Genomic DNA, 26,464 nt, shown 5'->3' with positions numbered 1-26,464 from the left:
ACAAAAATAATTTTTTGGGTTCATTTCATCCATGAAATGTCAGTGGATCACCATTAAAAACTATAGATGTCGCACTTTATACAAAGTCTAGAATTTTTATACCCTTCACCACACTATGGTATAGGTTATTATGTCCTTGTGAATATGTTTGTAACAGGCAAAAGGAAACGAGATAGACACATGGTTCCTTTTGAGAATATGCATAGAATCACTTTCTGAGTCGATTTATGCATGTCCGAATATTCGTCCGATTTAATGTAAATGGTGTACCAAAGTCCCTATTTATCTTTCGATTTGCACGAAATTTGGCATAGCGTAAAAACGCATTTTAATTTTCTGTGGTCTAAAAAGGCATTTTAATGCCTTTAAACGCTTCTAACGCCTAGAAAACGCATTTTAATTTTCTGTGGTCTAAAAAGGCATTTTAAGGCCTTTAAACGCTTCTAACGCCTAAAAAACGCATTTTAATTTTCTGTGGTTTAAAAAGGCATTTTAAGGCCTTTAAACGCTTCTAACGCCTAAAAAACGCATTTTAATTTTCTGTGGTCTAAAAAGGCATTTTAAGGCCTTTAAACGCTTCTAACGCCTAAAAAACGCATTTTAATTTTCTGTGGTCTAAAAAGGCATTTTAAGGCCTTTAAACGCTTCTAACGCCTAAAAAACGCATTTTAATTTTCTGTGGTTTAAAAAGGCATTTTAAGGCCTTTAAACGCTTCTAACGCCTAAAAAACGCATTTTAATTTGCTGTGGTTTAAAAAGGCAGTTTAAGGCCTTTAAACGCTTCTAACGCCTAAAAAACGCATTTTAATTTTCTGTGGTCTAAAAAAGGCAGCCTTTAAACGCTTCTAACGCCTAAAAACGCATTTTAATTTTCTGTGGTTTAAAAAGGCATTTTAAGGCCTTTAAACGCTTCTAACGCCTAAAAAACGCATTTTAATTTTCTGTTGTTTAAAAAGGCATTTTAAGGCCTTTAAACGCTTCTAACGCCTAAAAACGCATTTTAATTTTCTGTGGTCTTAAAAGGCATTTTAAGGCATTTAAACGCTTCTAACGCCTAAAAAACGCATTTTAATTTTCTGTGGTCTAAAAAGGCATTTTAAGGCCTTTAAACGCTTCTAACGCCTAAAAAACGCATTTTAATTTTATGTGGTCTAAAAAGGCATATTAAGGCCTTTAAACGCTTCTAACGCCTAAAAAACGCATTTTAATTTTCTGTGGTCTAAAAAGGCATTTTATGGCCTTTAAACGCTTCTATCTCCTATAAAAGCATTTCAAGGCCTTTATTTATATATTTACTCCTGAAGGATATAGACCCCAAAAGTTGATAGTACATTCAAGGGTGGTTGACCTTTAAATTGATACCAAATATAGTGATGTATCTGCTCGGATATGGGAGTTACACTTAAAAATTTGCAGGTGCTTACGTATTCAGATATTATTCAGTAACCCATTAGATGGCGGAAATATAGCCTTGATCGCTTTGAAATTTTCCATGAGGTTCCAGTTATGGTCATGGACAATGCCTATAATTTTCGGTGATGATCAGATAAACATTTTGGCATGAAGTGGACCGAAAACTTAATTTTTTGTGTGAATGATGTGTGTCAAGTTTCGTGGAAATCGGTTCAGATTTAGATATAGCTCCTATATGTATTTTTTTTTTTTGTTTTTTTTTTTTTGGTTTTAATCTGTGTAATAAAATAAAAAATGGACTTCGGAAAATAGTGCTTATGTGTGTGAAGAGCACTAAATGGTAATAAACTTGATATTAGATGTAGAAATAGAGGTGGAATATGAAATATATTTTTTATATTCCCTTTCCGCATACGAAGTAGCGGGCACTTTGCTAGTAACCAATATTGTTCCAGTTTTTAACGGTACCTCCGATTTTCGGTATTTTTAGAGTTTTAGATAGGGTTTTTTCTACGAAATATGTTCGGAACTTTAATGGTTTTGGGCACATATGTCTATCTAATTGGTTGTAATTTTTTTATTGGGTAGTGGTATGGTAGTGAATCTTCCTACAACAAATTATCAATATTGGTCCACCTTTTAGGGAAGTCCCCATATAACACTATACCCCAAATATCGGTATATGGAGATTCTTACACTGGAAGATGAACCAGACAGAGACTCGTCACCAACCGAATACAAAAAGGCTTTAATAACGAATACTGAGTGGTCGTAGATATTATCGATAGTCTGAATACGACTGTGAATATGCAGGATATACTGTGCGCATATGACAATATAGAAGTTATTGTGAAGGGCTCATCCGATGAATTGAAAGACGATCCGGTGGTTCGTGATCGGTGGATGGAGATATTGGAGAAGAAATCCAAAACGGCAGAAGGGTTTAGGCTCGCCCAAGAACAATTTGGTAGTCTTCAATCGGAATTGGAGGAGGAGCGACGAGAGCTTAGGTCAGCGAAGTTTGTGTCCCATATACTATATAATTGCTATAATGAAGAATTAGTTAAAAACACGTGACGTGGCGTAGTTACGTACAAAAAAAAGCAGGAGCTAAGATAAAGAGCAATGCGGAGAATATACGTGTAAAATATAAGGATATGATCCCTCGTTTAACAGCCCGTATTTTTATTTTGTGCGGAAAATTGCCCATGTAGGTCAACGTTTTGATATAATTGCCACATAAAAGTTCCAACCACTTTTCGTATTCGGTGCTACCACATAGCGCAATAACATATTCCCAATATAAATGCCCCGATCGACTTAAAAAATTTTGAATGCAATAGTCGCCCCGGCCGAACTAAATGACGTTTAATACTTATGGTGACCATTATGGTCACAATTAACAAAAATTTCCATATTTTAAAAATTAATTTTCAGAAAAATTTTTTATTAATAGGCAACAATAATTTTCTTAACTAAGAACAAACTGAAATTCTTAAGCGCGGTGCTTGTGGACAACATGACGAACAGTCTAGTAATGGTAACCGTCTTCAGTGTATGTGGGTTCTACAACACGGACTGGTGCAGGTGGGATGTAGGTGGTTTTGGGCTCAACAACATACTTAATCGGGGTTTGTTCAACATGAACATGGCGAGTTACAGGTGCTGGGGGAATGTAAGTTGTCGTGGGTTGTTCAACATGAACACGGCGAGTAATAGGTGCTGGGGGATATATCTGGGGTTCTACAACACGAACATGAGAGGTAACTGGAGCTGGAGGAATGTAGGTCCTCTTGAGTTGTTGAACAATCAGTGGAGTTACTGGTGCTGGTTGAACCTGAATTAGTGTTTGGGGAAGATTGATCTGGGGTTGTTCAACATGAACATGACGAGTTACTGGTGCTGGGGGAATGTAAGTTGTCTTGGGTTGTTCAACATGAACATGGCGAGTTACTTGGGCTGGGGGAATGTAAGTTATCTTGGGTTGAGTTACAGGTGCTGGATATACCTGTGGTTCTACAACATGAACATGAGGGGTAACTGGAGCTGGAGGAAGGTAAGTATTCTTGATTTCTTGAACAACCTGGTGAGTTACTGGTGCTGGTGGAGGATCTACAACTAAGTGAGGAACCACTGGAGCTGGAGTGGGCTGGGGATAGCGGTAACCCAATTCCGAGACATCAGCGTAGGCGCATGCCACAAAAGCCAAGGCGACCAGAACGAATTTCTATGACGAAGGATACAAGTATTCAATTATTAATGTTTTCCTTTTCGATTTTAAGCCCTTACCATTTTTCTGCAATGTTTGTTTTGTACTCTGCAAAGAGTTTCAAGTCTTTGATGCTTAATCATGATTGAAAGTGGCTATTTATTTCAATTTGTTACACAGTTTCCTTAACTCAGTTGATCTTTTGTCACATAAAAAGTATCTTAGCCAATTTTGAATGAACTTAGAACAAGTTTCTCAAAGCGGTGATATGGGTTCTAATTTGCAAAACTTTTTGTGTCCAGTTTTTTTTTGAAATTTTTTACTAAATTTTATCTAATATTTATTTTTTTCGATCTTAATTTAGCTTTTTTATTGCCCCCCCCCCCCCCCCCCTACGATCGATAACCAGTTTATAAGCATTTCCTAGGCGTTTTTTGTTGATGTGAAAAGTCAATCTGGTATTTTATTGTTATGCTAAGGGAATAATAAATGCTAGGCATAACCTCTTCTTCTGGGGCATTACTTCGTCATTAACGATCTAGTTCTTTGGAATTTGTCAACCGGTTAATTTGTAAATTTGTTGTGTTCTAAACAGAAACATAAACAAACTTGTAGATGGTTTAATATTGTTATTGGATACCATTAGTGTTCAAATCTGAACATAGTTTAGAAATAAACATTTTAATAATTGGTATTCGGCTATTATTGTATTTTAAATTTTCAACAATTTTTGCACAGACCACATATTTCAGTTGAAATTTTGATTTTTTGTATGCCCTTCACCATACTGTGGTACGGGGTATTATGTCTTTGTACATATGTTTGTAACAGGCAAAAGGAAACGAGATAGAGACATGGTTCCTTTTGAGAATATGCATAGAATAAATTTCTGAGTCGATTTACGCATGTCTGTCCGTCTGTCCGTCCATGTATTTTTGTGAATAAAGTACATGTCGTATTTATCATCCGATTCGGATGAAATTTGGCATAAATCACTTATTTGGCCCAAGGACGAACCCTATTGAAAATGGTGCACCAAAGTCCCTATATATCTTTCGATTTGCATCAAATTTGGCATAACGTACTGAATTGAGCCTAGAGTGATGTCTGCCACGTTTCGAGAAAATCGGTCCAGATTTAGATATAGCTCCCATATATAGTTTCGTCCGATTTAAAATAAATGGTACACCAAAGTTCCTATAAAGCTTTCGATTTGCACAAAATTTGGCATAACGTACTGAATTGAGCCCAGAGTGATGTCTGCCAAGTTTCGAGAAAAACGGTCCAGATTTAGATATAGCTCCTATATATATTTTCGCACGATTTTATGTAAATGGTGCGCTAAAGTCCGTATATATCCCTCGATTAGCACGAAATTTGGCACAACGTACTGAATTTAGTCCAGAATGATGTGTACCAAGATTGATGAAAATCGGATGAGATTTAGATATAGCTCCCTTATATTATAGATTGATTTTAAGAAATTGACGCACCAAGGAACCAGTATATGGTTGATAGGATCTATGTCGATTCACAATTAGATAAATATCACATATTTTATTTTATTTCATCCAATTTCATGTTAATAGTCCTGTTTAATATACCCATGGTGGTGAAGGGTATTATATAGTCGGCCCCGCCCGACTTTACTACTTTCCTTACTGGTTTATATTAAAATAGTTATCTGATTTGTTACGCGTTTTGAGTTTGGTTCTAAGACTCTGTTGTATTCATTTCACCTGCGGAGGATATCGAGATAAACAATTAGAACGTAAGGTTCGATATTGAACTATAGCCGCATTTAGACCTAGCCCCTGTTCCAGAAGGAGTGGACCGATATTCCTTATCTTCTAATTTGAACTATATTTGTAAGAAATAATAAGATGGGCAAAGTTTGGATGAAATCTAAATTTTCTGAAACGGATTTGGTCCAAAGAAACATGGGGTCTAGAACCAATATTTTGATGAGGCACTTTTTCACCGTGTTAAGGTTTATACACCCTCATTAACCATATGGCTGAGGGTATAATAATCCATTAAATCCGTCCACGGTAAAGGTCCACCTTTTGGTATGTTCCCTATATTTTCATTTTTAGTACCTGTCAGTATATTTATGGTGGAGGGTATCCAAAGTTCTTTACGCTTTTTTCACTTGTTGTAATATTTCCATTCCATTTCATAAGTTTTTCGTGTATAAAACTTTTCAAATTTTAAGACAATATTATTAAAATGTGGTTAAGTACGATGTGTATTATTATAAAAATAATTTAAAAATGAAAAATAATGTTTTTACAAAATAGATAGAAAAAATGAAAAAAAAACTATAAAAAGTACATTCGGGGTAGATTCGGCATTTTAAAGTGTGGCACATTCCGTCATATACATATGGGGCAATATTATTTCCTTTAAATGTTTTTGAGTTTGTCTTTAAAAATAATCCTTTAATATGGTCCGAAATTACATATATAAGACGAAACATGCTTGTACTGACGAAAATGCGATAGAATACAGCTATTTCTTATAGTGTGTGTGACCTTGAAAATATAGCCGTAAAAGTCAAACTTTGAGTCGCATTTTAAAACAAAATATAACATTTAGAGGATCTGAATTTCAACAAGACCGATAGCGGTGATATGACTATGGTGCCGAATGTGCCCCATCAAATGCCGAAGCTACCCTGGGTGGGGGCACATTCGGCGAATTTGACTTTTTTACAAAACTGAAATATGTTTAACTAATACTAATTTATTAAATGTTTTTGGTACTAGTTTTTATAATTAAGTATCAGAGGACAATAATCAGGCATAAAGTTTTTATATCTCTTGAATAAGTACTGAGATATAGAGCTCTAAACAAAAAGTGCCGAAGGTCCCTCCATACTATGGTGGAGGGTATGAAAACAAGTGACGTGGCGTAGTTACGTACAAAAAATCAGGAGCTAAGATAAAGAGCAATGTGCTTTCATTCGGCGGAGAATATAAGGATATGATCCTTCGTTTAACAGTCAATATTTTGAAAATTTGTGCGGAAAATTTCCTATGCAGGTCAATGTTTTGATATAATTGCCACATAAAAGTTCCAACCCCTTTTCGTATTCGGTATTACCGCATAATGCAGTAGGTTAGGTTAGGGATGTACGGTTGTTGTAACAACCGTCCACTCGGAGACTATGTCCATTGTGATCATCCTTTATATATATATATGTATACCTATAAAGAAAAAGACATTTGCAGATGATGTGCTCAATTGTTTCCAGTTCTTCTTCGTCCTCACATAGACGACAGTAATTCTCTCCACTGGAGTCCCACTTAGAAGTGAGAGATCTAATTTTGCAGTGACCAGTTATAATCCCCACAACGATTTTGATCTCCCTCTTCCAATGGTTGGATTTAATGGTTGGAGATTCAAGATTGCGTTCAAGGCTGCCTGTGGTATACTTCTTAATGCTCTGGTGATCAGAATTGAAGCCGATCGCTGTACTAAGCTCAGTTTTGTCAGCAGCATATTTTTGTTCACTCCCTGCCACCAGACAAGACGATCGTCGTGTATAATTCCGGGTCTCAATCCCCAACTCTTGCCTATGGAATTCTTGCATGAATAGAGTGCCAGCAGTCCCTTCTTGGAGCGTTCCTCAACATTCCTATTCCACAGTAATTTGCGGTCTAGGATAGTGCCAAGATATTTAGCTTCATCAGAAAGGGTTAAAGTCAGGAATTTTGTGCTTCCTAGTGAAGAGCACCAATTCGGTTTTAGTGGGGTTTACACCAAGACCTTTGGTGCAAGCCCAACCACCTTTATCCTGAGATGATTGAATTTCATAAGTATCTCATTTATCACCAGAAGCCACAAAAGGGGGAAAGTACTCCTCCCTGTGGTGTGCCTCTGTTGACAGATTTTCTCACGGAACTCTCTCCTAAGTATGAGTTGATAATTCTGCTTTCCAGCATTCTATCAATCCATTCCGTAAGGAGTGAGGGGATACCTATGCTTATGAGAGCAGAATGGATGGCCTCTAGCGAGGAATGCTGCCAACGTGTAGCCAGAGGACTCCATGTTCTTCTCGATGCATCCAACCACCTCATGCAGAACTGTATCCACTGATCTGCCTTTGATGTAGGCATGCTGGGATTTACTAAGTTTACTATGGTCAATGGTATTTCTAATTTCTGAGTCTAGTAACCTTTCTAAAGTCTTGAGAAGAAAGGAAGAAATGCTAATCGGTCTATAGTCTTTAGGTAACGTATGACTCGGCTTCCCGGCTTTCGATATGAAGGTCACGGCAACCCCTTTCCATAGACTTGGTATGTACGACAGAAGTAAACAAGCTCTAAAAATGTCCTGCAGAAATGATATTATACGTTCATCTGCGTGTTGCATTATGATCCCGGATCGAGACTGCTGTTTTAGCTTTGAATTTGTCCCAGCTCGTCATCCTATAAGGTTTCTGTTTACCTCTAGAGTTAGGAATCTGGAACAATATGAGTCTATGGTCCGAAAAGGAGCATTTCTCAGACACCTCCCAGTTTATGACCTCAGAGTCGTCCATATTTGTGAGGGTTATGTTGATGACTTCACCTCTCACCCTATTTACAAAAGTTGGTGTGTTGCCTCTATTACAAATTCTAAGATTATAGCTAAGTATAAACTCGAAAATAGAATCGCCTCTTGTATTTGTGTTGCTGGTTCCCCAATGGAAGTGATGTGCGTTGGCGTCACATCCGATGATGATGTCACCAACTCTGCCCATTTCTTCCAGTAGGCGGCATACCACTGTACCGGGCGGGTCAGGAGCCTTATAGGGAAGATAGACGTCTAGCTGTCGTCATATCTACATTGCTGAAATTGGAAAGAAGCATTAAATTTAGCTCTTTTTTTAGCAAGAATACACGTTTTTGTCTCTCCATTGGAGGATGACAAAAACGAGGATTCTCCACCTCATCATCAGAAGGCCGTTGTTCTGCTTCTCCAATAACCTCAGTGTCTTCTCCAGCCCCTTGAAAGGGTTTGGGATAAACACCGAGGTTACCATACCGCTCGGTATCTCTCGGACCGCTACAGCTGCCAGACGACTACCCTCCCAAAGAGGGTCCAGGTTGTTGATTGTCTTCTTAGGCAAATCTGAAGTCTCCTTAGTGCGACAATCAAAAACCTTCACCCCTTTGTATGAGAAGGTCAGGCCAAACCGCAGGCTCTTTCGATCAACCTCGTCGGATAGAAAGAGCTCCTTCAGATGACTGTCGACCAGCACCCATCTATCCTCACTGATTAACCCGTGGGGGTCAGCTCAGTCGATGATCGCTACCCGCAGATCTTCCGGAACCTCTTTCGAATCAGCAGAGTCGCATTGCGCCGTTGCAGGTGTCTGGGTTACCTGCTTCGATACAGCGTGTTTGGTTTTCACCACACAGTCGCTCTTGGCAGGTTTCTCGACGCTTCGACCCTACCACCGACGCAAACGAAGCAGAGCTCTGTACGGCCGACGACTGCGTAAGCCTCTTTGCAGCAGGTTGTCGCTCCTCCGAGGACCTCATTCTCTTGACAGCCATGGGCTGTGGCCGAGATTTGGCACCCGGGGTAGCAACCACTGCAGAGGTACGTCCAGCAGACCTGCTTCGCGATCGCTAATGCAGTAACATATTCCCAATATAAATACCCCGATAGACTTAAGGAATTTTGAATGCAAGAGTCGCCCCGGCCGAACTAAACGACGTTTTTTACTTATGGTGACCATTATGGTCACAATTAACAACAATTTTCCATATTTTAATATTTAATTTTTAGAAGGATTTTTATTAATAGACAACAATAATTTTATTAACTAAGAAAAAAACTGAAATTCTTAAGCGCGATCCTTGTGGACAATATGACGAACAGTCTAGTAATGGTAACCGTCTTCAGTGTATGTGGGTTGTACAACACGGACTGGTGCAGGTGGGATGTAGGTGGTCTTGGGCTCTACAACATACTTAATCGGGCTTTGTTCAACATGAACATGGCGAGTTACAGGTGCTGGGGGAATGTAAGTCGTCTTGGGTTGTTCAACATGAACATGGCGAGTAACAGGTGCTGGGGGTTCTACAACACGAACATGAGAGGTAACTGGAGCAGGAGGAATGTAGGTCCTCTTGAGTTGTTGAACAATCTGGGGAGTTACTGGTGCAGGTTGAACCTGAATTAGTGTTTGGGGAAGATTGATCTGGGGTTGTTCAACATGAACATGACGAGTTACTGGTGCTGGGGGAATGTAAGTTGTCTTGGGTTGTTCAACATGAACATGGCGAGTTACTTGGGCTGGGGGAATGTAAGTTATCTTGGGTTGAGTTACAGGTGCTGGATATACCTGTGGTTCTACAACATGAACATGAGGGGTAACTGGAGCTGGAGGAAGGTAGGTATTCTTGATTTCTTGAACAACCTGGCGAGTTACTGGTGCTGGTGGAGGATCTACAACTAAGTGAGGAACCACTGGAGCTGGAGTGGGCTGAGGATATCTGTAACCCAATTCCGAGACATCAGCATAGGCGCATGCCACAAAAGCCAAGGCGACCAGAACGAATTTCTATGAAGAAGGATACAAGTATTCAATTATTAATGTTTTCCGTTTCGATTTTTAGTCCATACCATTTTTCTGCAATGTTTGTTTTGTACTCTGCAAAGAGTTTCAAGTCTTTGATGCTTAATCATGATTGAAAGTGGCTATTTATTTCAATTTGTTACACATTTTCCCTAACTCAGTTGATCTTCTGTCACATAAAAATCATCTTAGCCAATTTTGAATGAACTTAGAACAAGTTTCTCAAAGCGGTGATAAGGGTTCTAATTTGCAAAACTTTTTGTTTCCTGCTTATTTTGTAATTTTTCCAAAAAAAACTACAACAAAACTTTTATAAATTTTATCTAATATTTATTTGTTTCGATCATAATTTTATTGTCCCCCCTTCGATCTATAACCAGTTTATAAGCATTTCTTAGGCGTTTTTTGTTGGTGTGAAAAGTCAATCAGCTATTTTATGGTTATGCTAAGGGAATAATAAACGCTAGGCATAGCCTCTTCTTTTGGGTGGCATTACTTCGTCATTAATGATCTAGTTCTTTGGAATTTGTCAACCGGTTAATTTGTAAATTTGTTGTGTTCTAAACAGAACCATAAACAGACTTGTAGATTGGATATTGGATACCAGTGATCAATTCTGAATATAGTTTAGAAATAAACATTTTAATAATTGGTATTCGGCTATTATTGTTTTTAAAATTTTCAAAAATTTTTGCACAAACCACATTTTTCAGTTGAAATTTTGAATTTTTTTGTACCCTTCACCACACTGTGGTACGGGGTATTATGTCTTTGTGCATATGTTTGTAACAGGTTCCTTTTGGGAATATGCATAGAATCACTTTCTGAATCGATTTACATATGTCCGTCTGTCCGTCCATGTATTTTTGTGAACAAAGTAATCCGATTTGGATGAAATTTGGCATAGGTCACTTATTTGGACGAACCCTATTGAAATAGGGAAAAGTCTGTTCAGATTTAGATATAGCTCCCATATATATTTTCGTCTCTATATATCTTTCGATTTGCACGAAATTTGGCACAGCGTAATGAATTAAGTCTACAATGCTGTGTGTTAAGTTTCCTGAAATTCGGTTCAGATTTAGATATAGCTCCCATATATATTTTGAGTTACAGATGCCGATTTAATGTAAATGGTCCACCAAAGTTCCTATATATCTTTCGACTGGCACGAAATTTGCCACAGCGTAATGAATTAGGTCTAGAATGATGTGTGTTAAGTTTCCCGAAAATCGGTCCAGATTTAGATACAGCTCCCATATATATTTTCGTCCGATTTAATGTAAATGGTGCACCAAAGTCCCTATATATCTTTCGATTTGCACGAAATTTGACACAGAGTAATGAATTAGGTCTAGAATGATGTGTGTTAAGTTTCCTGAAAATCGGTTCTGATTTAGATATAGCTTCTATATCTGACCAAATGAAAAATTTAGAGATCGGTTGCAAAATGACATGTTTATGGATCCAATTTCATTTTAGTGGTCCTTTAAAAATGCGGCGTCTGTTAGGATTCATCTGTTGAATATACCCAAAGTGGTGAAGGGTATCATATAGTCGGCCCCGTCCGACTTTACTACTTTCCTTACTGGTTTCCCAATAAAGTTTTGGCAGCACTGATGCCAATATAGATTGCAATATTTAATTGGGATATATCGATCCATCCTTGACATAGCCCTATTTTCGTATTATGAAGACTTTAGCCGCATTTTCGCAGACTAATATATATCTATGCAAAATTAATAATATAGGTCCATGTTTTCACATAGACCCCTCATAAAGATCCAGGCGAATTTGCGGTTTTTTATTGAAGGTTTTAACCGCATTATCCCGCCTAGGTTTTTGAAATTTCGCATTACGTGTTCTTGGAAGGAATTCTTTAGAAATTGTTTCATATGTTGACGTTATTAATATTGACCCTTATACGCCACAATATTCGGTATTTTGGACACGCTCTCCAACTAACTTTGCTGTAACTTTGTATTGTGGCTTCTAATTGCGTAGCACATTTCTGTACTAAAAATGTTTTTTATTGACCCACGTTTAAAGGTAGCCCCCATAATACTGTAACCCCAATATGGGGATTTTTGACACGCTTTTCAATCAAATTGGCTGTCCGCACTAAAAATTATTAATATTGATCCAAGTCGGTATTTGGAGAATTTCATTTGGCCCAAGGACGAACCCTATTGAAATTGGGAAAAATCGGTTCAGATTTAGATATAGCTCCCACATATATTTTCGTCCGATTTAAGGTAAATGGGGTACCAAAGTCTCTATATATCTTTCGATTTGCACGAAATTTGGTATAGCCTACTGAATTAGGTCTAGAATGATTTGGATATAACTCCCATACATAGTTTTTCCCGATTTTAAGTAAATGGTGCGCCAAAGTCCCTGAAAATCATTTGATTTGCACGAATTTTGGCATAGCGTGTTGAATTTAGTCTAGAATTACGTGTGCTAAGTTTCGTGAAAATCGGTTCAGATTTAGATATAGCTCCCATATATATAGTCGCCCGATTTAAGGTAAATGGTGTACCAAAGTCCCTATATATCTTTCGACTTGCACGAAATTTTGTATAGTCTATTGAATTGGGTCTAGAATGATGTGTGCTAAGTTTCGTGATCGGTTTAGATTTACAAATAATCCCATATATAGTTTCGCTCGATTTTAGGTAAATGGTGCACCAAAGTCTCTGAAAATCATTCGATTTGCACGAATTTTGCCATAGCGTATTGACTTAAGTCTAGAATGATGTGTACACCTCCTATATATATTTTCGTCCGATTTTAAGTAAATTGTGCACTAAAGATCCACAGCTAGGCCGATTGACACACTGATATATAATTTCGACTTATTTATGTTAATTGTACACGAAATAATCAATAGGTGTCTGATTGATATTAAATTTTAAACAGTGCAGCATACCGAATAGCGTGTATCAAGTTTGCTTTAAATCGATTTACACAAATCTGTCCCACTGTGCGCAATCGATTCTAAACTTGCCCAAATGAAAATTTAGCATAGGTTCCAGAAAGACATGAACATCACATAATTAAGTTCGTTCAATTTCATGTCAAAATTCCTTCAAAAAGTCGACGTCTTTTCGGCTACATATGTAGAATATACCCAAAGTGGTGAAGGGTCGGCCCAGTCCGACTTTACTACTTTCCTTACTGGTTTTCTCCTTGGAGCCCCCATTATTATTACAAATGTTGAATGCCATCATCATGGAAGGTATAAAAAGTTTGGCCGGACCGAACTTAACATTGTTTTTACATCCGATTGGACCTATTTTAACATTTCGTGTTCTTTTTTATCGTATTTCTTATACCCGTACAGGTTATTCAACTCTGAAAGACGATACATGTATAACCCCCTACTAGAAAATTTAATTAAAGAAACACGCATGCTATTTAATTCCAATTCTATGCCTATTATTCTAATTTTTTCCACACCTATATGTACAACCATATGTATGTCTAAATATTTACTCTTCCGTATCATCAAAGTAGTCATTTATCTTCTTCCTCAAATAAATAATGAAATTCAGAAATCAAAAATGTTTAACCTTGACTTTGAATATTGATATGAACAACTTTTTTTCTGTGGATTCATTTCTAGTTTTGTTTTTTTTTATGAAATAAAATCTACCCACTTAAAGTTGTTGATCTGAAATTAGTCGTTGTTGTTGTTAAAATTGAATCCACACTTTGTAGGTCATTAATGATGCACACACAAAAAAAAACTGCTCCACACATTGTTCGACACGAGATGTGTCTTCTACATGATACCTCTTTGGCTAGAAAGATATATTGTGAACACACTTCCCATGTGATGATTAACCATTTAGAAATCATGTAGATGATTAATTGTTTCTATCGATCTTTTCGTTATCAATTTAAGATATATGAAACGCCAACAACAACAAGAACAACACTGAAGAAGAGTTAAACATAAATTAGTTTAATTGTGTGTTTATATGTCTGTCAGTTTGGTGCAATCATAAATTTTTGTTCATCGATTAATTTAGACAAATTATTGGCTGCTTCTTGTTATATGCATATTTATTTCATTATGCATGCATATTCATGTTGTATATTAACTACTGCTCAAAATAACATATTAGTAGATTTTATATGTTAAAATGCATTCGAAGTGTTTCAAATCGGATATTTGCATAGCTGTTTCGTTTTATGAATTATTTTTGTTTGGTTATTTTTAGATTTATTTTTCACTATTTTAATTATACCCCACACACATCATATCGTGAGGTCAGTATTTGTGATAGGGAACAAAATATTTGCCACTATTCGAATCAGTTGAAACAACACTAATGACAGATAATAATATCGCATTTTGAGTTCATAATTGTGGAATATTTAAAATATGGGGTAAAATGTATATTAAAATTCTTCTTATCTTAATCAGTAAGGAAAGTAGTAAAGTCGGACTGGGCCGACTATATAATACGCTCCACCACTCTGGCTAAAAATGCAAAAAGGCGTAACTAACAAAATTGAGAAATTTCGTGCAAATCGAAGGATACAAAGGGACTTTGGTGCACTATTTACCGAAAATCGGAAGAAAATATATATGGGAGCTTTATCTAAATCTGAACCGATATCCACGCAATATAACACACATCGTTTTAGACTTATTTCAGTACGCTGTGCCAAATTTCGTGCTAATCGAAGTATATATAAAGACTTTGGTACACCATTTACCTTAAACGAAAATATATGTGGGAGCTATATCCAAATATGAACCGATTTTCAGGAAACTTGACACACATCATTATATACCTAATGCATTACGCTGCGCCTAATTTCGTACAAATCGGAAGATATATAAGGACTTTGGTACACCATTTACCTTAAATCGGATGAAAATATATATGGGAGCTATATCCAAAAATGAACCGATTTTCACGAAACTTTGCACACATCATTCTAGACCTAATGCATTACGCTGCGCCTAATTTCGTGCAAATCGAAAGATATATAGGGACTTTGATACACCATTTACCTTAAATCGGACGAAAATATATATGGGAGCTATATCCAAATCTGAACCGATTTTCACGAAACTTTGCACACATCATTCTAGACCTAATTCATTACGCTGTACCAAATTTCGTGCAAATCGAAAGATATATGGGGACCTTTTACATTAAATCGGACGAAAATATATATGGGAGCTATATCTAAATCTGAACCGATTTTTTCCCAATTTCAATAGGGTTCGTCCTTGAGCCAAATAAGTGACTTATGCCAAATTATGTTTACAATTTAACATCGACAGACAGACGGACGGACGGACATGCATAAATCGACTCGGAAAGTGATTCTATGCATATTCTCAAAAGGAACCATGTGTCTATCTCGTTTCCTTTTCCCTATTACAAACATATGCACAAAGACATAATACCCTGTACCACAGAGTGGTGAAGGGTATAAAAATATAACCTAATATAAGATATGTAAACACTTCGATCGAGCCGATCTCTTTCTACCCTTCTCCCTAAATATATTACTGCAATGAAGGAGAAAAGGAAATACTTACTTTCAAGGACTAAGATTAAAATATTGTTTTTCGAATTACCATAAGTTTTAATAAAACATATTTATAACCCTATGAGAACCACAACCAATTCGGTCAAAAAAACGTGGCATCAATATTTAAAATAACGAAAATTGGGTGTACAATTATATGGAAACTATATCGAAACGTCAAAATGTTAAGTTTAAGTTTTCATACTTTCCACTATCAGATGAACATTCAAATGATTTCCAATACAAACCCAGTAAGGAAAGTAGTAAAGTCGGACTGGCTCGACCACTATGGGTTATACTTCATATGTATCCTAACAAACGTCGCCTTTTCGACATGAAATTGAACGAACTTAAAATGTGATCTTTATCTATATGTAAACCGAATAACATTATTCCCTACACATGCCATTCTGCAACCTAAGCTAAATTTTGTAAATCGGTTTAAAGCAAACTCGGTGTGCTGCACTGTTTAAAATTTAATCTCAATCAGACACCCATTGATTATTTGGTGGACAATTAACATGAATAGGCCGAAATTATATATTGAAGCTATGCTTTGCTACGCTATACTTTGGGTCTTTGTGCACAATTTTCCAAAAATCGAAAGAAAAGATATATGGGAGCTATATCTAAATCTGAACTGGTTTACATCATTCTAGACTCAATTCAGTACGCTATAAAATCAAAAATGTAGATATACTTGGTGCTTCATTTACATTGAATCGAACGAAACTATATATGGGAGCTATATATAAATCAGAACCGATATTCACGAAACTTAACACACGTCATTTTTGACTTAATTCAGTACGATATGCCATACTTCGTGCAAATCGAAAGATATATTGAGACTTTGAATGATATATAGAACATTTAAATTAAATCGGATGAAAATATATATGGGAGCTATATCTAAATATGAACCGATTTTCACTAAACTTGACGCACATCATTCCAAACATAATTCAATACACTGTGCCAAATTTCGTGAATATCGAAGATATATAGCGACTTTGGGGCACCATTTACATTAAATCGGACGAATATATATATGGGAGCTATATCTAAATCTAATCTGATTTTCACGAAACTTAGCACACATCATTCCAGACTCAATTTAGTGCGCCATGCCGAATTTCGTGCAAATCGAAAGATATATAGGGACATTGGTACACCATTTATAATAAACGGGACGAAAATATATATGAGAGCTATATCTAAATCTGAACCGATTTTTACGAAACTTTGCACACATCTATCTAAACTCAATTCAGTACCTTATGCCAAATTTCGTGCAAATCGTTAGATATATAGGAACTTTTGTGCACTATTTATATAAAATCGTACCTAAGTATATATGGGAGAGATATCTAAATCTCAACGGATTTTCAACAATTCCAATAGGGTTTGACCGTGGATCAAATTAAATTGACCGTGGATCATAAATGCGACCTGTACTTTGTTTACAATTTAACATGGACTGACAGACGGACATGCATAAATCGACTTAGAAAGTGATTCTATGCATATTCTCAAAAGGAACCATGTGTCTATGTCGTTTCCTTTCGCCTGTTACAAACATATCCACAAAGACATAATACCCTATACCACAGTGTAGTGAAGGTTATAAAAATTGGCTTAAACAACTTTGAAAATAAACGACTCATATAACCCCTTTAATTTAAATCTGGATAAATAAAGTTTCCACTGTACTTTCCCTTTTACATTTGACGACGTACCTTAACTCCACACTTTTTTAACACGCCATTGTCTACTGTATTAATTATTAGTTAATGTCATGTTAATCTGTGTAAAACCATATGACGCCATTTAACAAATCTAAACAAAAAGATACATTTTCTAAAGACTTACAAGCGCTTTACACAAATGTGTCTTCTGGTTTGTTCAGCTTGCGTAGAAACCGGATTAAACTCAAAATGTGGTAGGCTTTGAAATTATTAATAATAGTTTTTTAGTTTATTTCAATATGTCTTAAGGGGCACATAGTGACGTCTATTATTATTTTTAAAATGTTAATAACAAAACATTTTTTAAGCGTCGAACAGGTCATTGATCTCTAAAAATGGGAGAAATATAAACATAATACTAGACAGAGGGTACATACGGTAATATCTAGGGGGTTAAATTAATAGTATTTGCCAAAAGGAAAACATAAAATGCATGGTAACAATTAATGGGAGAGATTGGCGCAGATGCGGGACTTTTTGTTTAGAGCTCCATGTCGAGTTTCGTTCAAATCGAAATATATATAGGGACTTTGGTACACTATTTATATAAAATCGGACCAAAATATATATGGGAGCTATATATAAATCTGAACCGATTTTTACAAAACTTAGCACACATCTATCTAAACTCAATTCAGTACCTTATGCCAAATTTCGTGCACGTCGTTAGATATATAGGGACTTTAGTGCACTATTTATATAAAATCTGACCAAAATATATTTGGGAGCTATATCTAAATCTGAAACGATTTTCAACAATTTCAATAGGGTTTGTCACTGGGCCAAATAAACGAACTGTACCAAATTTCATTCAATTCAGATCATAAATGCGACCTGTACTCTTTTTTACAATTTAACATGAATAGACGGACGCACAGACATGCATAAATCGACTCAGAAAGTGATTCTATGCATATTCTCAAAAGGAACCATATGTCTATCTCGTTTCCTTTTGCCAGGTACAAGCACAAAGAAATAATACCCTGTTCCACAGTGTGGCAATGGGTATATGAAGCTATTTCTGATAGTGTGTGTGACCTTGAGACGTCCGCCGCTAGAAAATATAACCTTAGAAGTCAAACATTGTGGTCGCATTTTAAAACAAAATAGGAGCTTTAGAGGATCTGAATTCTAATCAGACTGATAGCAATGATAATTGACCCATGGGCAAATGCCATAGATACCCTGGGTAGGGGCAATTTCGGCGAATTTGCCTATTTTTAAGACAACTGTAAAACGCATCGAAATAATCATTTCCGACCCTATAAATTATATATATTCTTGATCTAGCGTCTAAACGAATTGAGATAGAGCCCCAAAACTTTGCATAGAGTCGTCTTTTGTCTGCAGGCAGGTCAACTTCGAGGATGTTCTATATCGGTCCACGTTTAGGCATAGCTCCCATATAAGGGTACCTCCCAATTTTCGGTATTTTGAAGTTCTTGAGCGCGTTTTTCAACCGAATTCTCTGAAATTTAGTACATTGGGTTCTTATTGGGTACCAAATGTCCCCACTAAAAATTATAAATATAGATCCACTTTTTCTGGTAGCCCCCATATTTTCACCGAATTGGCTGAAATTCGGTACCTTGAGTTCTTATTGGGTAGAAAATCTCTTCACAAAAAATTATAAATATAGGTAAATTTTTTCGGGTAGGCCCCATATAAGGGTACCCCCAATTTTGCGATATTTTGGGGGCTTTGGTAGCATTTTTCGATCGAATTCGTTGAAATTCGGTACTTTGAGTTCTTATTGGATAGCAAATCTCTTTACTAAAAATATAAATATAGGTCCACTTTTTCTGGTAGCCCCCATATAAGTATGAGGATTTTATACTCTACCATGCGTTATCAATATCAGTCCGTTTTTTAGATCTTACAGATTTTAGGAAAAATCCCCATTAAAAGTTGCTGAAGTTTGTATTTGATGTACATAATGGTTAACATAAATCGTTTTGTAGAATCATCGGTATATGCCCACTTTTTGATATGTTCCCTATATTTTCATTGCATGTATCTGTCAGTATAACTATGGTTCGGCCCGGCCGAACTTAACCCTTTTTCACTTGTTGGTACTAGTTTTGTATTAAGTATCAGAAGGCAATAAGCAGTCATATAAATCTAATATCTGTTAAATAATTACTTAGATATAGATCTCGAAAAAAGTGTCCAATCTGACCCAATCTCACCTACTTCCGTAAATTGCTCCCGTTGTTTCTTTTTATTAAGATATCATCAATATTGATTAGACGTATTTTGCAATATTAATTTTACAATTTATGTAGGGTATCACAATGTGCAATTTTGCTATAACAGTGTTTTTTTGTTAACACTCATTTAAATATACATTTGAAAACAACTTAAAATCCAATATTTTATCGACTACCATAAAGAACGAACAAGAAAAATCAAAACCCAAAATTTAAAGATATAATCCAAAAAATGCATAACAATAATGTCTTGTTAGTAGCATGCATAATTAATATGAAAAAATTTAAATTTATAATCTCGAAAAAAAATCTTGTTTTCGAACTTTGACAGTGTGTAAAGCGATGCCGGTGTTCGCGACTGTTGATGTTTAGCCTCATCTAAACGCCATGGCAGTAGTTATAAATGTTTGCTAAATAAAATTTTAATAAATAAAATCGTATTTATGATTTTAAACAAAAACTAACAAACAAAACAAACATGTCCATGTGACAATAAAAGCATAGGTGAACCCGATTGCCTTTGGGTACATTTTTAGCGTACAATTGCTGTGACCGTAATTAGTTCGCATCATAATGATCATAAAATTAACAGTGTTGCGCTTCAAGCATTAAATGTGAACTCTGCCATAAAAGCCATTAAACTATTTAACACGACATTTTTATGGGGCCGTGTTTATTCGGATTAGAAATATTATTAGAATTTTTTTGTAGTAGAATAAATTTAGTTGCTGGTAGTCAGAACATTATTAATGAGATTATTGTCAGAGTATAAGGTGTGTATATTAATGTACCAGAAAATGTTATGAAATGTCATTTTTTATATTTCCAACTTTTAGGGGTAACATTTTTTTGGTAGGCATCAGATGGCTACGTTGAGTTACGACCTAATAACGATCATAAAGCATGCCTAAAGTACCGAAATAACCTCGATAAAATCTAATATCTGTCGTTTATTTTGAAAGTGGTTTACGACCATTTTAGGTTCTCATACAAATCTTGGTTTTCTAGAAAACTTTACAAACCATATGACGTTATATATTTGAGCATGTTTAATCACACAAAGCCACAAACAAAATTAGTACCACTCAACATTAGTTTTGAAATCAAATCAAACCCAAACCTTTAAATATCTCAATATAAGAAAAATGGACTTTTCATTTCAAAATAAACGATTCATATAACCCCTTTAATTTAAATCTGGATAAATAAACTTTCCACTGTACTTTCCCTTTTACATTTGCCGACGTCCTTACCCCACTACCCACTTAACGTAATAAATCCATTGACACTTCTTTTGTTAACATGCCATTGGCTACTGTATTAATTATTGGTTAAAGTCATGTTAAAAAGTGAAAATACCATATAAAGTCATTTAGCAAATCTAAACAAAAAGATACGTCTATGTAAAACGTTTGTAAAATCTTACAAGATGTGTCTTCTTTACATAGATGTGTCTTCTGCTTTGTTCAGCTTGCATAGAAACCGGTTTAAACTCAAAATGCGGTAGGCTTTGAAATTATTAATTATAGTTTCTTAATTAACTTTAATATGTCGATTTGAAATGACGTTTAGGGACTACTAGTATTTATTTGTTTTTAAATGTTAACAATAAAAATATTTTCATGGTAGAGCAGGTCATTGATCTATAATGGTGTATAAATTTAATATAATAAAAGGGAGATGGTAAATACTGTAATAAGAAGAAGAGGTGAAAATGCTTCAGAGTATCGAAATGGATAACTTGGCAATAATAAATCAATTAGATTGGGGAAAATTTTTTCGTAAAGGATCGATCAAACAAATTCAGATTTATGCTCGTTGGAAGGGTAATAATGCGCAATAAAAAAAGTATTTTGCTGGTTATACCCTTGACCACACTGTGTGGTGTCTTTGTACACATGTTTGTAACAGGCAAAAGGAATCCAGATAGACCCATGGTTCCTTTTGAGAATATGCATAGAATCACTTTCTGAGACGATTTATGCGTGTCCGTCTGTCAGTCTGTTAATATCAAACTGTAAACGGTCCAGATTTAGATAAAGCTCCTATATATATTTTCGTCCGATTTATGGTAAATAGTGCACCAATGTCCCTATATATTTTTTATTAATTTCTCTTTTTAGATGAGCTACATGATCGAAGTTGCAATGAAAAGGAAAGTCAGAGAGATACTACATTCCCACCACTATGCGACGCGTTTCGCCGTTGGTTAAGCGGCTCATCAGGCATATTGGGCAGTGGCTTACAAATGTCTTTACTTGATAAGTTGTATTTATGTCGACTATTGTTGAGAAATTGCATCTGCGAATTAAATTCAACCGTGTCAAGGTTCGGACATTTGTGTTAAGTTTCGGGAAAATCGGTTCAGATTTATATAGCTTCCATATATATATTTCCGATTGTATGTAAATTGTGCACTAAAGACCCGATGTTTTGGATTGGCACACAATTTTTTTACTGAAGTTAGTATAGACTTACGTATATTAAGATTTGTGAAATCGGTTTAGATATACATACAAACATATATTTTCGTTCGATTGACACAACATGTTGCAAATTGTACTGATGTTATTATGAATTAATCGCCGATTTCGTTGAAATCTGCATAAATTTTTATAGAGCTCCCATATAGATTTTCGTCCTATTTTTTTTAAATGGAACACCAAACTCCTTATGTTTGTCTGATTGACACGAATATTTGCACAACGTATGAAATTGAGGCTAGAATAGTTTCCATATATATTTTCGATAATTGTGGACCAAATAATCAATGGGTGTCTGATAAAGATTAAATTTTGAGCAGTGCAGCATAGCACGTAGCGTATGTCAAGTTTAATTTATTTACTTATTTAAGTTCGTTCAATTTTATGTCAATGTTTCTACGAAAAGGAGACGTCTGTTAGGATACATATGACGAATATACCCAAAGTGGTAAAGGGTATCATACAGTCGGCTCCGTCCGACTTTACAACTTTCCTTACTGGTTTTTAATACAAACGTATTTTTCTTTACCAAGTTCCTATTTCCGTTCTTCTGAAGCAAATACATTTTATATTTTCCTTTTGGCAAATACTAGTAGTTTAACCCTGTTGGTATTACCGAATTTACCCTCCTTATTCTATTATGTTTATATTTTATCCAACAATGGCCTGTTCTACGCTAAAAAAAATTACTATTAATATTTCAAAAAATACTAATACTTCCAAAATGTCATTATGTTCCCCTTAAGATATATTAAATTTAATTACGATACCATGATTAATAATTTCAAAGCCTACCGCACAGTGGGAAAAACTACCGATCTAGCGCGCAGAAAATAAAAAAATGAAGTTGAAAGAAACTTTAAAACATTAATGCAGTTTTAAAGTAGAATGTTGAGAGTACTTAAGTCCGTATAAAATAATCCGAATTAATAAGCTAGAACGGAATAACGGTACATTTAAAATATAAAATTTTTCCAATGTTAAAAATGGTATTTTTTAGCTATAAAATTGCGATGATTCTGTGAATATATTATTATAAAATTTTGTCCATTTTTGATATATAGTGTTGGTATTTAATTAAATGGTATAGCTATATAACCCATAAGTTATTTTAATTTAGGTGTTTCGGGCTAAATATATGTAAGGTCCGCTTTTTTAAATTCCTTCAATTAAAATAGGGGTTTAGTATGGAGTGCAGTCGAGTTCAGCGTTGATTTTTGTTTTATTTTTCTTGTGTGTCTGTCTAGAACATCATACTAAATTTTTTCCTGCGACTTCTTGCGACTCTCGGATTTTTGGCAATTTTTTGAAAAAATGCCAATTTGGTGTAGGAAGCTTTTTTAAGGTTTTCTTCAAATAAAATTAAAAATTTGTGAATTTTTTGATATAATTCATCAAATATGACTTGGAATAGATCACAGCATAGAAGATAAGAAAAAACAAGTGCAAAATGTCCATCCTAAGATTCCAGAGGGGTGTGAGGGTGTGAGTATGAAAATGAGGGTATTTAAGTTAGCTGCTCCAAACATTGATTTTAAACTCATGCACTGAATATACATTTATTCCAAAGGTCTTTCTAAATAAAAATTGAAATTACAACGAAATCGGTTGTAAGAGTCTTCTAAAATACCGCAGGTAAACGGTCCACTTTATGAACCCTGGAAAAATATTGTTTTACCTATATTTATGATTTTCGTGGAGGTGGAGTTTATGGACTTTTATTATACCTGTTATGGGGTTTCCAATGACTGACATGACTTCGGATGGCTTTATGACTTTGTCATACGAATTTCGTTAGGGTCGGATACAGGTATCAGTTACCTATGAATGCAAAAATTCATATTTTTCTATATATGAATGAAAAATTCGCATTTAATAAATGTTCATTCATAGATTTTTCTCATTCAATAAGTGTCAAAGAACGGGATTATACAAGTTATAAACAAGTGAAGTGGAAAAATGTCAATTTTGTACAGAGAGCTCTTTGAAGTTTGGCTAAAATTTAAAAATGGTTCTGATGATGCTACCGATTATGCAAACGTTAAAGGGATTTGTCGAACAGTTACCACGCTATGTACGCGATTTAAAACGAAATGGATGGCCGCCAGAAGGAACAAAAAACAAATGGAGCGTCAGCATGGAAATTGGCTGATATAATTAAATGTACAGCTTTGCCCATAGGAATGTTGTCTGAAGAAGCCATGGAATCCAGAAATAAGGATTTCGGAACTACAGGGAACTGTACACCAGAAAAATTAGTCGTGGGGAAACAATGAGGGATCTTTTCAATAGGTTGATATTTTCTTCTGATCCAAAAATATCAAGTTTGTCTCGTAGTACATCTCTTAACCATCGATATAGTGAGCCACTATCTGAAGAAGTCCTTAAACTACTGGAGGATCCAATGCTACCAACTAATTCAGATCAAAACTCGGATTCTGAATGTGATTAGTATTTAATAAGTAACGCCTAAATTTTGTAAAATATATATAGTTTAATGTTTTAGATATGCAATATTAACAATAATATATATATATATATATATATATAATAACAATAGTGTTTGCCCTTAACCCGCTTTTTACCCTCCAAATGTTTCGGAAGCTGAAGAAGCTGCCATTTTAGGAGTACTATTAGTTATAACGAAAAATTTTGACTATTATAAAATGTTTCAAAAGCTTCAAAACAGTAATTTTCACCTAAAAATTTAAGTTTTTCGTAAAAAAAGCGGCACTTAATGGGTTAATAAAAAAAAATTGCCAAATTTTTTTCATAAAATAATTACAATTGTCCATTTAAATCTATTCTTATCCAAAATATCGATAAACATACAGTAAAACATCTACTTTTATTTTCTGCGCGCTAGATCTGAATTTTTTCCCACTGTGTACCGCATTTTGAGTTTAAACCGGTTTCTACGCAAGCTAAACAAACCAGAAGACACATCAGTGTAAAACGCTTGTAAGTCTTTACAAATGTTTTACATAGATGTATCTTTTTGTTTAGGTTTGTTAAATGACGTCATATTGTTTTACACATTTTAACATGAAATTAACTAATAATAAATACAGTAGTCAATGGCATGTTAACAATAGGTGTGTCAATGGATTACGCATTAAATCTAGTGGGTAGTGGGACCAAGGTACGTCGGCAAATAAAAAAGGGAAAGTACAGTGGAAATTTCATTTATCCAGATTTATATGAGTGGTTTATTTTGAAAGTGGTTTAAGGCCTTTTTTCTAATATTGAGATATTTAAAGGTTTGGGTTTGATTTGCTACAAAAATATTGTTAAGTGGTATTCATTTTGTATGTTGCTTTGTGCCCTTAAACATGATAGAATATATAACGCCATATGTTTTGAAAACTTTTCTAGAAAATCAGGATTTGTAAGAGAACCTAAAATGGACTTAAACCACTTTCTAAATAAACTATTTGTATTACATTTTATTTGAGGTTATTTTCGGTACTTAACGTATGATTTATGATCGCTATTAGATCGTAACTCGACGTAGCCATCGGATGTCTACCAAAAAAATTTTACCGCTAAAAGTTTGAAGTGTGACATAATATTTTTTCTTTTAATTGGAAGTATATTAATATCCACATCGCTAACACGCTGACAATAAATATGTGACTATTAGCCACTATTCTACCAAAGCAAATTCTAATCCGAATAAACTCGGCCCCATAAAAATGTCATGCTAAATAGTTTAATGGCATTTATGGCAAAGTTCACATTTAATGCTCGAAGCACAACACTGTTAATTTTATGATGATGATGATGATGCTAACTAATTACGGTCACAAAATTTGTACGTTAAAAATGTACCCAAAGGCAGTCGGGTTCACCTATGGTTTTATTGTCACATGGACATGTTTGTTTGTTAGTTTTTGTTTAAAATCATAAATACGATTTCATTTATTTAAATATTATTTAGCAAACATTTATAACTGCTGCCATGGCGTAAAGAGGAAGGTAAACCTCAGCAGTCTCGAACACCGGCATCCCTTTACACACTGTCAAAGTTCAAAAACCAGATTTTTTCGAGATAATAAATTTAAATGTTTTGTATTAATTATGCATGCGACTAACAAGATATTATTGTTATTCATTATTTGGATTATGTCTTTAGATTTTGGGTTTTGATTTTTTTGTTCATTCTTTAATATTGGGTTTTAAGTGGTTTTCAAATTAACAAAGAAACCACTGTTATAAGAAGAACTGTACATTGTGATACCCTACACAAATTGTAAAATTAATATAGA

General features: G+C 35.0%; 2 protein-coding genes across 2 annotated transcripts; both read right to left on the bottom strand.

Moving 5' to 3' along the window:
• Positions 1–2,944: 2,944 nt before the first annotated feature.
• LOC133336243 (uncharacterized) lies at positions 2,945–3,765 on the bottom strand. Its single transcript, XM_061544526.1, has 2 exons — positions 3,703–3,765; positions 2,945–3,640 (listed from the first exon to the last, which is right to left on the bottom strand). The coding sequence occupies exons 1-2, from the start codon at positions 3,763–3,765 to the stop codon at positions 2,945–2,947; spliced, it is 759 nt and encodes a 252-aa protein (XP_061400510.1).
• A 5,732-nt stretch (positions 3,766–9,497) lies between these two features.
• Positions 9,498–10,306, bottom strand: LOC133336242 (uncharacterized). The gene is made up of 2 exons (XM_061544524.1): positions 10,244–10,306; positions 9,498–10,181 (listed from the first exon to the last, which is right to left on the bottom strand). The coding sequence occupies exons 1-2, from the start codon at positions 10,304–10,306 to the stop codon at positions 9,498–9,500; spliced, it is 747 nt and encodes a 248-aa protein (XP_061400508.1).
• Positions 10,307–26,464: the final 16,158 nt, after the last annotated feature.

This window comes from Musca vetustissima, unplaced genomic scaffold (genome assembly GCF_032173495.1).
Source record: "Musca vetustissima isolate MV318-11 ecotype Yass unplaced genomic scaffold, APGP_CSIRO_Mvet_v1 utg83397, whole genome shotgun sequence".
Lineage (NCBI taxonomy): Eukaryota > Metazoa > Arthropoda > Insecta > Diptera > Muscidae > Musca > Musca vetustissima.
The sequence above is the reverse complement of the archived record's forward strand: the minus strand, read 5'-3'. Positions and strand labels throughout refer to the sequence as shown.

Excerpts from the sequence above, each read along its gene's own strand:
- LOC133336243 (XM_061544526.1), bottom strand. The coding sequence starts at position 3,765 with ATGATTAAGCATCAAAGACTTGAAACTCTTTGCAGAGTACAAAACAAA. Across the intron at positions 3,641-3,702 it reads ACAAACATTGCAGAAAAATG|AAATTCGTTCTGGTCGCCTT; the intron begins GTAAGGGCTTAA and ends CCTTCGTCATAG.
- LOC133336242 (XM_061544524.1), bottom strand. The coding sequence starts at position 10,306 with ATGATTAAGCATCAAAGACTTGAAACTCTTTGCAGAGTACAAAACAAA. Across the intron at positions 10,182-10,243 it reads ACAAACATTGCAGAAAAATG|AAATTCGTTCTGGTCGCCTT; the intron begins GTATGGACTAAA and ends CCTTCTTCATAG.